This window comes from Centruroides sculpturatus, unplaced genomic scaffold (assembly GCF_000671375.1).
Source record: "Centruroides sculpturatus isolate CEXI.00-Female unplaced genomic scaffold, Cexi_2.0 scaffold106, whole genome shotgun sequence".
Taxonomy (NCBI): domain Eukaryota; kingdom Metazoa; phylum Arthropoda; class Arachnida; order Scorpiones; family Buthidae; genus Centruroides; species Centruroides sculpturatus.
This window is the reverse complement of record NW_019384517.1, coordinates 95,999-112,595: the sequence shown is the minus strand read 5'-3', so window position 1 is coordinate 112,595 and position 16,597 is coordinate 95,999. Positions and strand designations below refer to the sequence as shown.

Below are 16,597 nucleotides of genomic sequence, written 5' to 3'. Positions count from 1 at the left end.
TTAAACATATTATATATTTCAAAAATTTAAACCTTTATTTGCTTCTTTAATTTTCATTTCTTCAATTCTACGCAATTCCTTTTCTTTATAATCTTGAGCAGCTTTCTGTTCTTTCTCTTCATTATATTTTGTGGCTAAAATTTGTTTTTGATTTTAAAATAATGAAGTACTCAAATTCATTTTAATATGATACTGATTTTTAAATTTAAACTCTTATATAAAAAAGTAAAATAATAAATTTAGTGCACTAAATGAAATCACTAAAATTATACATTTGATTCAACATTTTATTGAATACATTAATTCAGGCTGGCTAATAATAATAAAATTCACTTTTGTAAAGTGAAACACGATGTTTTTTCATATTTCTAATATTTGATATTATAACATTGCATGTCAAATTCTAAATTTTGATGTAGCTACTAATTTAATAATTCTCTTTACCTTGGAGAAATAAAATATTAATCAGAATTGACAAAAGATTATATGATTTGTATTATCATCTTAGTGCTAAGTAATTAATATATTAATATCATCAGAATCATACCTTTTAAATAATCAAATTCAATTATTAAAAAATTACAGTAATACCTCGACTTACGCTACCCTGACTTACACAAACCTGGAGTTACGTGATTTTCAAATCTTGTCGATTCGTCTTTTGTTTGAGCACCATGCAACTCTCGATTACTCACTCCACCCACACTATTGTTTGACTTACATGTTCGGATGTGTCGCGCGGAATCGACACATAGCTACAATTTATTTTGTGTTATTTATATCTACGGAGACTTGAGAGACTATGTGGTGATTTCTTGTAACCGTGAATGAATCAAAAGACGAGATAAAATTAACGAGAACATTTATTAGCTTACATACATCCGACTTGGATTTTACACAAATTGTGAAATTATACCCCATCTTACGCAGTTATTGCTCGGTCCCATCTATCGCATAAGTTCGGGGTATTACTGTGCAATACAAAAAATTACAATATGAAACATTCATCTAAATAAAATATTATGAAATGATATTTTTGTATTATGAAATGATATTACTGTAATTTTTAACATAGTAAAACCTCATTAAGTCAAATTTTATAAAGTAAAATGAAATCCCAACTTTATGACAATAATATTCTCTCTACAGGTACTGAAAATTAGTAAAATTATTTAAAGTCTAACAGTTCAACTGTATTGAAAACTAAAATTATTTTATCATCAGAATAATCAATATAAATATAAATGAACTTAAAATTTTACATACCAAGATTAGGTAATACAATAACAAATAAGCCTTCAATACTAGCAATAACTGGTTCAGTATATAAATTTTTCCATGGTATTTTCAGAACAAGATTACCTAAAATTAAATAACAATTATGTAATTTCATTTAATTTTTTATTAGTTTTATTTAATAAAAATGTAAACCAAACAAAAATATAGTCAAGCACTATTATACATCTCTCAAGGGACCAGGCCAAAAAGACATTACTGACATTTAAGTCTTGATGTACCATAAATTGGCAGAACTAATAGTTTTTAATGACAAATTAATAGTATTACAGCTTTTAATAATAAACATATAAATAAAAGAAAAAGTAAAAACAATGATACTGTTTATTTCTTACACTTTTTTCTGAACAAGTTTCAGTGGTCATTGAACAAATAGACCTAATTCATATACCTAATTAACAATTCCAAAATGACTTGAATATTCAAAACTAAAATGCCATAGTAATGAATGATATACTTCAGTCTACAAATTTTAATTTTAATGTCCATTAAGAATGTTTAACATGCAAAGTATGTCAAATCCAACAAAAAATGCTTTAATAGAGTAACAAATTATGTAGAATACAAAAACTTTGACAGAGTATAATCTTGTAAAAACTTTCCTGAAAGGATGTCAATTCATAAGGATTTTTCATAACATTGTGAGAGCAATTTCAACTACATTGTAGTAAATGACTGAACACTAAGATGCATGTAGTACTAGAATATTTGAATTTTTGACTCACAAGGAGAGAACATGGTTGGCTACCCACTGATTTTAATGAGCTTGGACATAGTGAAAGTACATTGAAAATGAGCCAATATGTGTCCAAAGTTTTAATCCATTGCACCTTGCAAATATTAATTTTTAATGTTTGAAAATTCAAAAGTTTGCAGCAAATGGTTATAAGCCATAATTGATGATACATTCCACAAGCACCACATAGCATAGTCTGTTAAAATGATCATTAATTAATGGTGGCTGCCAAACAGATATTGTTCTGACATAAATTTCCAAAAAATTTTAAATATTTTTTTATTAGGTAAAAATTATAGAATTTTTTTACAGTGAGGGCCATTAAGCCATGGTGATCGGAGTCCAAACTGCTTAGCCACAGCTCAGGTAGTCCGCGGCTTAAATATTTTTTGATAATGCATAAATTACAATAATGACTCAGGTAACCTTAACTCTCTGCTTACTTTAATGCGAGTTTCACTGTTTCATATTCTTTCAATGACATCCAGATTTTGCTAAACATCATATGAAGCATGTTTACGTTTATTACTCATGGTATAAAAATTTTTAAAGCAAATATGATGTGCTCACTATAGATTCAGAAACTGAAGTGATTTATGTTGGGTTTGTGACTCATATTTATACAATTTCAAGTTTTATCAGATTATCAAATTAAAAATAATACACAGTATTTTAAATACGAGTCAATTTTCTGTGAATTTACTGCAGATTAACCTTGTAGCATTGTAAGATGTGAATCGGTTACAATGGTGGCCTCCATAATGCTGACACTCAGTGTGGATAAAACAGATTAATACTGTATTTGAATTTCATTGTAAGTTATTTTATTGTTTATTGATAAATAAAAGATTAATCTTCTATAAATACTTCTTTGAAGTTATAAGCCAGCATTTAAATATTTAATCCACAATAGTGCATAGCACATCAATCACAGACATTCAAAATGCCAAAATGACAGCTGTCAACACCTCTCTCAAGTGTTTGAGAGGCCATGTCCAGGTCTGTACGATCCATTGTGTCAAAAAATTGGGATCCAAGCTTTATGTGCAGCTTAAGCGAATTTGCGGATTACTGGCCCGCGGCTTAATGGTCCTACACTGTATTTGCATATTTAATAAAATATTTGTGTCAACAATTGGAAATAAATGACAGTATATTCATTGTACATCTTATTGTCAATTTTTAAACTTTATTATAATTGCTTACAATTTGTCAGATGATATACAGTAGAGCATCGATTATCCGACCCCTGATTAACCGTCACCTCAGTTAACCAGGGCGTTCTAGTCGGCAAATTTAAATGTCCGCTAGTGATGTAGAGCTACAATATTTGGCTATGTCTTGGCTACTTTAATATTATTTTTACGTGTTTTAGCTGGCAACACTGGATCGACCATGAAAGGGAGCCAGTATTTAAATGAGGCTTAATTTTCTAATTTTTAACGATACAATAGCAACGATTATTATTTTAAAAAAAAATTTGATAGGCTTAACATGGAGGAAAATTCAACGCGAAGTAGGTTAATAGCAATATACTAATATACTAATTACATGGGATATAATAATATACTACACTAATAATGGATTTTTTCATACTTTTCGGTTATCTGACTTTTCAATTATCTGACCAACCCAGTCCCCAATTGAGTCGGATAATCGATGCTCTACTGTATATCATAAAAACATGTAACACAAATATTTCTGGCAAACCATGCATTTTATAAACAGAAATACTGAGCATTCACATTTGAATTGTCTCGTCTCTTAAATGGGCAGAAAATATCTAGTTTTTATTATTAAATATGTTTTGTTGTGTAATCAGTTTTGATGCAAACTAAGCCAAACAATTTTCATTAATAATCAGGTTATTTTATACTATAATTAATAATTAGAAACTAATTAGAAACTGTAGTATCAAATTACTTAGTTCCTAATTATTAATTACAGCATAATAAATAGCCCAATTAATATATATATATATATATATATTATATTTGATGCATATTGCCATGCATATTTTATTATGTCTTTGAAAATTGAAGAGGATAAGTGATGATGAATAAATGAATGAATTTTTATAGCACCTTCCATAGTAGATAATTGATATTTATTCTGCAAAATCTCAATAAAACTTTGAAATTTCTTAATGAAATCTNAACATTTTTATAATATTATCTAATGCAAAAGACAAGTCTGAGGACAAGAAAGCGCCAGGAGTGTACCGCATTCCATTGCAAGACAGTCGCTTCAATAGACGTATAACATACATCGGGTCCACATATCAATCTCTAGAGGCTAGAATACAAGACCACAAGTATGATGTGTCCAAGGGGAAGTTTAATACTGCACTAGCCCAGTATGCTACTGAACCCAGGGTTTCTCCTTGTTGGGATAAAGCTACGCTTTTACACAGGGCGTTTGACCGACACGTTCGTTGGAGGCTATTAAAATTTATATAGCGGGCATGAAGGGAGGTTGCATCAATGCCGACTATATTTTGGTTCCACAATCGTGGAAGTATTATTTACAAAGCCACAAAGCATAACTATGATTTTTTAAAGGAAACAATTTTTCCCTATCACACATTGTTTATACATCGGGCTAACTTTTAACAATGAATATATTACCAACAACACATATATTATTGTATATATTAACACCATATATATTATTATTGTATTTATTTATAACTTTATTTATAAATATTTTTAATTATATGTTGTAATACGGAACAATTGTTGTAGTCAACATCGTTTAAATTTTAAAAATTAGAACACAGCTATATTTGAAAATCTGTTAGATAGAGCTGTTTTTCTGTTCTATGCTGTTTTTCCTGACGAAGGCCTCTGAAAGACGGCCGAAAATATTTGAACATTAAACCTTTTAGTGTTTGTTTGCTGGAATTATCGCTTAGGTGTGAAGTGGTTGTTTTAGTATATATTTCCAGTTTCTTTGTCAGTTTTTTATGTTTTACTTATATCAAATAGCAAACATGAAGCATTAAAAGTTTGTATACAAATACATACACATCCAAAAAACAATACTAAAAATATATACTTCAGAGAGTCATAGAAAACAACACACACAAAACGTACTCTGAGCCAGAATCACAAACAAAACATGTATTTTCTTAGCACAATGTTGCCATTGAGAACATATCACACAGGACAACCTTTTTCCTCTGAAAGTTTTCCTGTGTGATATGTTCTCAATGGCAACATTGTGCTAAGAAAATACATATAATAGAGAACAAGAAGCAACCAAGATTTAAAACAATACATCACAACAATCAGATATCACATTTATTGACACAAAATCACATACTGAAGTCAATGATGGAGATATTGGCTAAAACTAAGTAAAGCACATCAAACATGTCAAAAAACCAGCAAAAAATACAAAATCATTTACTCCAACAAATTTTTTCTTCCATATACAACAGACATCGTCAGGTTCGATTTAGAGAATATAAAATAGAACAGTAATTTGAAAACTAAAATAGAACATTTTTAAATTAAAGTTTAATTAAGCATGAGGTTTGCACATGTCTATTATAGAATTACCATTAAGAGTTAGATAAGCTCAAACACTCCACCAACAAAATTGAGTCTGTTTCTTTATAGTTAACTGCTGTCCCTTTTTTAAAAGGCCTTATAAATGACCTTTCCAGATATTTTAATTGGTGCTGGTCCATAGTATTTTAAAGATGTGCCTTTTCTAAGTCCACTTGCATGTCATTATCCAAAGAGTAGGAGGCCAGCACCACACTGGACAGATGTTTCTTAAGGGTGTATTAGTGTTTCTTCATCCTTGCCTTAAGGCTCCTAGCTAAAGTGACTAGTTATTCTAATAAATACCTTCTAACACATTAAGCACCACAAAAGATGGGTTTAAAATATCACACTAGGCTATGCTCTTTTTTGTGGACAAAATAGTACAAAAATTATGGCAGTTTAATATAATTTTGTCTTCATTGTTGAAAAACTTTTTATGATTGATAATACACTGACCTTTTGTTTGTTTCCAGCAATGCCATTGATATATGCACAAAGCAAACATTTTTGGCCTCTTTCATGGACCAGCATCAGGCTTCTATTGAAGACTTTAGCTAAAATTTTGATATCTGGAATGCTTTTTTAAAAGAGCAATGTTCTAGAACAAGCTCAATTCAAATTAACTAAACCATCCATTTTTTTCCACTACGTCATTAACCAATGCCATTTACACCCAAATACTTAACAAATTTAACACATCACAATAATTAATAATAATCCTATATGTGGAGATAAATTTTAGGAACATACATATGCAAACAGTTTTACGTTCAACAATGTATTAAATATTATTTGTGAGCCATAATTTATAAGTTTCTGTGATAAATTATTATGCTGTGTTAAATTTGTTAAATGTTTGGATATTAATGACACTGGTTAGTGACGTAGGGAAAAAAATGGATGGTTTAGTTAATTCGAACAGAGCTTCTCCCAGAACATTCTTCTTTCAAAAAAGCATTCCAGATTCCAAAAGTTCAACTAAAATCTTTGATAGAAGCCTGATGCTGGCCCCTGAAGAGGCCAAAAGTGTTTGCTTTTGAGTCTATATTGACAGAATTGCTGGAAATGAATGGAAGGTCAGTGTATTATCACTTTGTACAGTATTTTCAGCTTGAAGGAATAATAAGTTTTTCATTTAAAATTTATGATTTCTGGACCCATAGAAAATCAAGAGAGAGAGTGACTTACCTTGTCAATAGCTGTAGCAAGATTGCACAGAATGACTACAAACAAACAAAATTACAAGTGATTCATTGGAATCGAGACAAAAAGGCCAACTATCTGTGCAAAAAACTAATATTATCACAATGCTAATAAAATTGTTGAAAATGAACATGCTTAAATTTTATGAGATTTTCAAATACAAACTAACAGATGATTAGAACATGACACATCAGTCATAACTGTGATTGAACCAAAACACTTTGACCAATACCTATCTACACAGCAGCTGAGTCAAAGAAAAAAACAGCAGAACAAAACCTAATTATACAAGAATTTGAAAATAGAACTGGAATAACTCTGGAAAAATCAGTAGCAGTCATTTCTGTAGTAGCTGGAACCCCTGATACTGTCTTAAAAAATCCAAACAAACATGCAAGTATCTTGGTAGTCAACCAAATACTATTTCTCAATTACTGAAGGTGACTTTGTTGAGTACAGCCCATATCCTGCAAAAAACCTTTGAATGTATCTGGTTCATGAAATAAACTTAATATTTACAGAACATCAAGGCCATTCTCTACTTTACATTTGACAGACTGTGAGAATTCCAAATAATAAAGTTGATAATGATTTTTTACTTTATATTTTATTATAATAATATATAATAAAAATAGTGTTACATTAAAACTTTTATAATCTACCTTGTGAATTAATTTTACTGTGTCTTGAAGTATACAAGGCTTCCAATTTTCATCAGTTGTTTCAAATGATAGATTATGAAGTGTAATACCAACTGAAAATGGCTTTGAAGGATCAGTATATGGATCTTCATACCGTATATGAATATCTTTAATCTTTACTTGAAGATTTTTAATTATTTGAGTTACAAGTTTTTCAGTAAAGGTATCTGCTTTTTCATCTTTCTTTTCATCTGTAAATAATTTTCATTACAACTTCTTAGCTTGTGAAATTATTATTAAACATATTATATATTTCAAAAATTTAAACCTTTATTTGCTTCTTTAATTTTCATTTCTTCAATTCTACGCAATTCCTTTTCTTTATAATCTTGAGCAGCTTTCTGTTCTTTCTCTTCATTATATTTTGTGGCTAAAATTTGTTTTTGATTTTAAAATAATGAAGTACTCAAATTCATTTTAATATGATACTGATTTTTAAATTTAAACTCTTATATAAAAAAGTAAAATAATAAATTTAGTGCACTAAATGAAATCACTAAAATTATACATTTGATTCAACATTTTATTGAATACATTAATTCAGGCTGGCTAATAATAATAAAATTCACTTTTGTAAAGTGAAACACGATGTTTTTTCATATTTCTAATATTTGATATTATAACATTGCATGTCAAATTCTAAATTTTGATGTAGCTACTAATTTAATAATTCTCTTTACCTTGGAGAAATAAAATATTAATCAGAATTGACAAAAGATTATATGATTTGTATTATCATCTTAGTGCTAAGTAATTAATATATTAATATCATCAGAATCATACCTTTTAAATAATCAAATTCAATTATTAAAAAATTACAGTAATACCTCGACTTACGCTACCCTGACTTACACAAACCTGGAGTTACGTGATTTTCAAATCTTGTCGATTCGTCTTTTGTTTGAGCACCATGCAACTCTCGATTACTCACTCCACCCACACTATTGTTTGACTTACATGTTCGGATGTGTCGCGCGGAATCGACACATAGCTACAATTTATTTTGTGTTATTTATATCTACGGAGACTTGAGAGACTATGTGGTGATTTCTTGTAACCGTGAATGAATCAAAAGACGAGATAAAATTAACGAGAACATTTATTAGCTTACATACATCCGACTTGGATTTTACACAAATTGTGAAATTATACCCCATCTTACGCAGTTATTGCTCGGTCCCATCTATCGCATAAGTTCGGGGTATTACTGTGCAATACAAAAAATTACAATATGAAACATTCATCTAAATAAAATATTATGAAATGATATTTTTGTATTATGAAATGATATTACTGTAATTTTTAACATAGTAAAACCTCATTAAGTCAAATTTTATAAAGTAAAATGAAATCCCAACTTTATGACAATAATATTCTCTCTACAGGTACTGAAAATTAGTAAAATTATTTAAAGTCTAACAGTTCAACTGTATTGAAAACTAAAATTATTTTATCATCAGAATAATCAATATAAATATAAATGAACTTAAAATTTTACATACCAAGATTAGGTAATACAATAACAAATAAGCCTTCAATACTAGCAATAACTGGTTCAGTATATAAATTTTTCCATGGTATTTTCAGAACAAGATTACCTAAAATTAAATAACAATTATGTAATTTCATTTAATTTTTTATTAGTTTTATTTAATAAAAATGTAAACCAAACAAAAATATAGTCAAGCACTATTATACATCTCTCAAGGGACCAGGCCAAAAAGACATTACTGACATTTAAGTCTTGATGTACCATAAATTGGCAGAACTAATAGTTTTTAATGACAAATTAATAGTATTACAGCTTTTAATAATAAACATATAAATAAAAGAAAAAGTAAAAACAATGATACTGTTTATTTCTTACACTTTTTTCTGAACAAGTTTCAGTGGTCATTGAACAAATAGACCTAATTCATATACCTAATTAACAATTCCAAAATGACTTGAATATTCAAAACTAAAATGCCATAGTAATGAATGATATACTTCAGTCTACAAATTTTAATTTTAATGTCCATTAAGAATGTTTAACATGCAAAGTATGTCAAATCCAACAAAAAATGCTTTAATAGAGTAACAAATTATGTAGAATACAAAAACTTTGACAGAGTATAATCTTGTAAAAACTTTCCTGAAAGGATGTCAATTCATAAGGATTTTTCATAACATTGTGAGAGCAATTTCAACTACATTGTAGTAAATGACTGAACACTAAGATGCATGTAGTACTAGAATATTTGAATTTTTGACTCACAAGGAGAGAACATGGTTGGCTACCCACTGATTTTAATGAGCTTGGACATAGTGAAAGTACATTGAAAATGAGCCAATATGTGTCCAAAGTTTTAATCCATTGCACCTTGCAAATATTAATTTTTAATGTTTGAAAATTCAAAAGTTTGCAGCAAATGGTTATAAGCCATAATTGATGATACATTCCACAAGCACCACATAGCATAGTCTGTTAAAATGATCATTAATTAATGGTGGCTGCCAAACAGATATTGTTCTGACATAAATTTCCAAAAAATTTTAAATATTTTTTTATTAGGTAAAAATTATAGAATTTTTTTACAGTGAGGGCCATTAAGCCATGGTGATCGGAGTCCAAACTGCTTAGCACAGCTCAGGTAGTCCGCGGCTTAAATATTTTTTGATAATGCATAAATTACAATAATGACTCAGGTAACCTTAACTCTCTGCTTACTTTAATGCGAGTTTCACTGTTTCATATTCTTTCAATGACATCCAGATTTTGCTAAACATCATATGAAGCATGTTTACGTTTATTACTCATGGTATAAAAATTTTTAAAGCAAATATGATGTGCTCACTATAGATTCAGAAACTGAAGTGATTTATGTTGGGTTTGTGACTCATATTTATACAATTTCAAGTTTTATCAGATTATCAAATTAAAAATAATACACAGTATTTTAAATACGAGTCAATTTTCTGTGAATTTACTGCAGATTAACCTTGTAGCATTGTAAGATGTGAATCGGTTACAATGGTGGCCTCCATAATGCTGACACTCAGTGTGGATAAAACAGATTAATACTGTATTTGAATTTCATTGTAAGTTATTTTATTGTTTATTGATAAATAAAAGATTAATCTTCTATAAATACTTCTTTGAAGTTATAAGCCAGCATTTAAATATTTAATCCACAATAGTGCATAGCACATCAATCACAGACATTCAAAATGCCAAAATGACAGCTGTCAACACCTCTCTCAAGTGTTTGAGAGGCCATGTCCAGGTCTGTACGATCCATTGTGTCAAAAAATTGGGATCCAAGCTTTATGTGCAGCTTAAGCGAATTTGCGGATTACTGGCCCGCGGCTTAATGGTCCTACACTGTATTTGCATATTTAATAAAATATTTGTGTCAACAATTGGAAATAAATGACAGTATATTCATTGTACATCTTATTGTCAATTTTTAAACTTTATTATAATTGCTTACAATTTGTCAGATGATATACAGTAGAGCATCGATTATCCGACCCCTGATTAACCGTCACCTCAGTTAACCAGGGCGTTCTAGTCGGCAAATTTAAATGTCCGCTAGTGATGTAGAGCTACAATATTTGGCTATGTCTTGGCTACTTTAATATTATTTTTACGTGTTTTAGCTGGCAACACTGGATCGACCATGAAAGGGAGCCAGTATTTAAATGAGGCTTAATTTTCTAATTTTTAACGATACAATAGCAACGATTATTATTTTAAAAAAAAATTTGATAGGCTTAACATGGAGGAAAATTCAACGCGAAGTAGGTTAATAGCAATATACTAATATACTAATTACATGGGATATAATAATATACTACACTAATAATGGATTTTTTCATACTTTTCGGTTATCTGACTTTTCAATTATCTGACCAACCCAGTCCCCAATTGAGTCGGATAATCGATGCTCTACTGTATATCATAAAAACATGTAACACAAATATTTCTGGCAAACCATGCATTTTATAAACAGAAATACTGAGCATTCACATTTGAATTGTCTCGTCTCTTAAATGGGCAGAAAATATCTAGTTTTTATTATTAAATATGTTTTGTTGTGTAATCAGTTTTGATGCAAACTAAGCCAAACAATTTTCATTAATAATCAGGTTATTTTATACTATAATTAATAATTAGAAACTAATTAGAAACTGTAGTATCAAATTACTTAGTTCCTAATTATTAATTACAGCATAATAAATAGCCCAATTTATATATATATATATATATTATATTTGATGCATATTGCCATGCATATTTTATTATGTCTTTGAAAATTGAAGAGGATAAGTGATGATGAATAAATGAATGAATTTTTATAGCACCTTCCATAGTAGATAATTGATATTTATTCTGCAAAATCTCAATAAAACTTTGAAATTTCTTAATGAAATCTTTTACTTATCAGAAGAAATAGACATCACAAGGTTGACAATATGGAATGCAGTGAGGAGGAATAATTTCAATAACCAATTTGCAGTTGCTATCATCATCATCTGTAAACACACAGTTAAAATGTGCCTGATCTGTCTGACCCCCCTTGAATTCAGAATTAGTATAAATTCTTGATCTTTACAATAATCTAGCAATACCTCTTTGACAAAGCTGCTGTATCAAACATCTATAGCAGGTTCCCATCTGGAATAACACCATTTTTCATTCATGTAATTGTCTTTGAATTAAAATATAGACATTCGATATAGAATCTCCTTAATCTGATGCAGGCCACTGAAGGTAGCCAAAAACATTTGTTTTTAATCAGTGAATGCTGGAAAGTGAGAGGTAGGTTGAATTTTAGTAGTTAGAAAATAGTTCCAGCTTTAGAATTAACAAGTAGGTAGATCTAATGCATTTTTTGATTTTATATACTTCGTAACCTTTCTCTGACAAATAGAATAAGTAGTTTTAAATTTTTTAATCCATCCACATAATGTTGTAAAACTCTGGCTCTTCAAATTGAACAGCAGCTTGTGAAGCCCATTGCTGTAATATTCTTGTTGCCACAGGTTGTATCTGCTGTCAAGGCTTCACAGAAACAATTGAAAGTCCATTTATCAAGCATGTCAAATTTTTCTTTTACACCTCCCCCTTTTTCAATTTGTTTTCTCCATTTCTGTAAGTCCTTTTTGAACGAAGTGCACTACCTCAATTCTTTTGAATGGTTTTTAAACTCCAATTAAGATGTTCTCTTACCAAATTCAGAATCTTAATTTTTGTCAAGCAATATGTATTCTGCTTTCAATTTTTTTAGATTCTGGCTCATAATCTTCACTATCCAACACAATTAAATACAAAGTGCTATTACATGGAAGTGATTTTTTTGGTGATGATGATTCAGAAATGTACAGAATATTCTTTCCATCATCCTTTTCTGAGATGTTTTCTTCTAGCAGGAATAATTCTTCTACCTTGTCAAAATCCAATTCTTTCAAAATGTCAATAGCTGTAGAAAATTTTTTTACGTAAAGCCATTGCTTTTTTCAATATAATTTCATTATGAAAGGACCAGCAAATGTTTAATTTTTCCAAAATTTGGGTACAAAATTTCATGCCACCTGTAATATACTGTTTTCTTTCATACAATGCAATAAATGCAAACTCATCACTTTCAATGTTGGTTGTTGGTAATTCTTCACTTGATGGTCGATTATAAAGATTTTCCTGTGACGCTGCCATTTTACAAGATTTCTAATACTTATGTTGCTTTCTAATATTTCTACTACTACTAATATTTTGAATTTTACAACTAACCTCAGATCCTGCTTCATCTTATTTCAAAATGAAACCAAAACTGAAGCTGTTTTGTTAAATCTTTTTGTTTGTCAAAAGGTGTTTGTGTGTTTCTTTTGTCACTATCCCCAAAAAAAATTCAAAACTTTGAAACTTAACACTTCACTATCTTTACTGTTCAAGTCCTTTGATACTTCGAGGTCCAGAAAAAAGTGTGTTTGCAATTCAGATGCAGACTACAATCAACAGCAAAATTTCAGAGGAAATATTTTAGATTGTAAATAGAATGTAGACCAATAGAGTGCTCTTCAAAGCTGGCACATTTTTAGAGAGATTATAAAAAGCTCAAATATTTTGTTAAGTTCAATTTAGTTGCAAAAATGGCATTTTTGAATGCACATTTTATATCATAATGTGCCACAACTATGATTCTCAGCAATTCCAGATTGTTCAATTTTTCATTTTTTCTTCTTCTTCCATTTCTTTCAAAAAGAGCAAATTTACATTAGGTCCATGGATATTTGAAGTAATTTGTTTTTTCTAGGCCTGACATACTTTCATTAAATAATTTTAAATTAGCAATTGTTGAATGACCAAGAAAACAAAGATATCTGTTTACTATCTCATTCTCATTATTCCAATTGAGAGTCATATGTTGATGTTTTACAACTATTGATGATGGTTAAAATCAATGTACATAGCCTTCATGTTCACTAGCATCTGTAAGTTGTTGATTTGTAGATTGTAAGTAATCATCCATTGATGAGCAATGACAAAGATGGCAAGCACTTTCTGCACTGACTGGAAAAGAAAAAAATGTCCTTGGTTGTTGATTAATTTCTCAATGTGTCATTCTTTAAGATGATTTCAGTCAGCAACCTCACTTACAGTTAGTTGTGGCCCAATTTAAAATATAGTTACTTAAGAAGTCAATGATATCAATTATTCACTTATTGCCTAAACATGATGTTGGAAATTCACCCACTATATCAATGTCAACAATGTTGAAGGACTCCTCAATAGCAAAATTCATACCATTTCTCTAGCTGATACTTATGGTGATATTTCCAGTATTGATACTGCCAAAAGAACTGTATATATTATCAAATGTAACAACTCATTCCTCTCCAATAATGATTACAGCTGATTCTTCATATTTCCAGGTGTAAATGAGATGGTGTCAAGCATTGAGTCAAGGTAATAGACTTCATAGCTGAAGTGAAGTTTCTTCCCCAAACTCCATCTCGAGTTGGTTTTCCGAATTAAGCATGACTTGATACTGTTCTGATCTAAAGTTTGGTGAAAGCACACCTCCACACTCAAAATAATCAACGTATACAGTTTATTTACAAAATATATATATAGAGTATACAAGATGGAAAACACAGTAAATACTGGATACACAAAGTGTGGTGCCTCACACTAGTTTGGCTTTTGGGAACTATTAAGCTCTGGAGAAGCCTTGGTCAGCCTGTGGAGTGGCTCTAATGCACAGTTCATCCAGTCTCAGCACTTACCTGTTCCTGAGATAGTTACCAGAGTATGCTCTCTCTAAACTCAGTGGGCTTCCCAAGTGCCTGAGACTTCCATGTTACCAGTCTCAAGCCCTTCTCCTCTCTCCTGTTAGCTCTGCAATTTAAGGATTTTTTGGACAGAAACTTCTGACCAATTACAAATCTTCCTTGCATAAGCAGCTTTCACCCAGGTCCACTTTTATCGGATGAAAGTGAAGCTTACATTTACATCCACCGATATCCGACCCACTTGTTTACAGCCAGGAGTTCACCATCTGGCAAGTGGCCTATCACCAGATCACATGTGGATCCAATTAGCAAGGTCGGTGCTTCTTTTGTTTCCTCTCCAATTACAAGCTAATACTTTATAGCTGGATTCTGTAAAAAACTTGGTAATGCTGTTGCAGAGAAATGATAAAATTGATGATTGCCTTGGTTATGCTGTGAAAAGTGTAACCAAAGTAGAAAATGGAAGAACTTACACTTTGTCTGAATTCTGTTCAACAGATGCTTTTATACCCCACAGCTGATATCACAGTAAGCTTTAGCTATGGTGCTGCTGCCTCATCTATGAACCTGTACGGGTCTTCTGTCATGTATAGAGGCTCACCCACTTCCCATTTTCCTAACACTGATATCACCATTGTTTTACATTCTACACATTTTCCAGTGCCTTATACTGTTTTCTGTCAGGCATAATCTTGTTACATCATGAATTCTCAGTATTTATAATGGAAGTTTCAATATACAGTTACATTAACCATAACCATGACAAGCGTTCTACCCCAATTTTTGTGTATCGCAAATGCATGTCACCCTGTACTTGCACTGCAAAAGTTTCAAAAAGGTTCCTAGCTTTGTGATGAGTTTCAACAAATTGTGATATTGGGAGTGTTTCCCAAGATCACGATTCGTTGGTCAAGTTACTTTATGACCACCTTGTATATCATCAATATATATCTCTTGTATATCAAAATGTCAGGGAGGAAGATGGAGAGAACTTCTATTCTAGGATTCTTATAACCATTTTACAGAGGTCATCTGAATGGGATTCCCATAGGGATACTCTATTGTATGTAAAGTTTATTGTTGAACTGAAACACAGAGGAGTAAGATATCACTAGAAAAATCATTATTCCAAACACTACAATCCTCTAGGAATCAAAACAAAGACTATTTTTCAATATTGTACAATGGAACAAACAATAAAACAAAAACTGTTGTTATATAATTTGTTCTATATCTTTAACAAATATACATGCGACAATGATTGCTAAAAGCAACTGAAAACATTTGCTTTGATTAAAGTGTGTAATTTTTTTATAGATTTCTGGTTAGTTTGATGAATTTTAATAAGCACATCTAGTTTATTATACTGTTTTTGGATTAAATTTCTACTTTATTTCATCCTTCCATCAAATCAATTAATATTTTCAGTTTAAATTTCCATTTCAAATATACTAAAATTTAAAGCATCTTAATAAATTCCAAGATATGGTTTATGAAGAAATTTAACAATTTCTACTTAAACAGTTCTGAAAAGAAATTCAAATAAACTTCAAAAAATCAATTTAATTTAAAACTCAATATACATAACAAATTACACTTGAAATAAAAAAATATACTTACTTAAATGTCCTGAAACAACTTTGACTGGTAAATCTAGTTCATCTAGGGCACTTTCTTTCACATCAAGTCTTGCTAATGTCACATCACCTAATATATTAATTCTTTATTATTTAAAATTCATGTATCAAGTTCTGTTTTAAAATATTATCACATATTTTTTAAATTAAATTAAAATTTCTATTCATTACTATAATGGAACATTAAAATCATAA

The 16,597-nt window shown here is 30.0% G+C and overlaps 1 protein-coding gene across 1 annotated transcript in view; it reads right to left on the bottom strand.

Moving 5' to 3' along the window:
• LOC111622618 (vacuolar protein sorting-associated protein 13-like) overlaps nt 1-16,597 on the bottom strand; it is a 435,263-nt gene that overhangs the window by 388,726 nt on the left and 29,940 nt on the right. Inside the window, exons 2-7 of the mRNA XM_023365028.1 lie at nt 16,386-16,472; nt 8,993-9,088; nt 7,759-7,860; nt 7,309-7,681; nt 1,267-1,370; nt 33-134 (exon numbers count right to left, since the gene is read on the bottom strand). Of these exons, the coding sequence (XP_023220796.1) occupies nt 33-134; nt 1,267-1,370; nt 7,309-7,681; nt 7,759-7,860; nt 8,993-9,088; nt 16,386-16,472 (864 nt within the window). The remainder of the gene's footprint in view (nt 1-32; nt 135-1,266; nt 1,371-7,308; nt 7,682-7,758; nt 7,861-8,992; nt 9,089-16,385; nt 16,473-16,597) is intronic.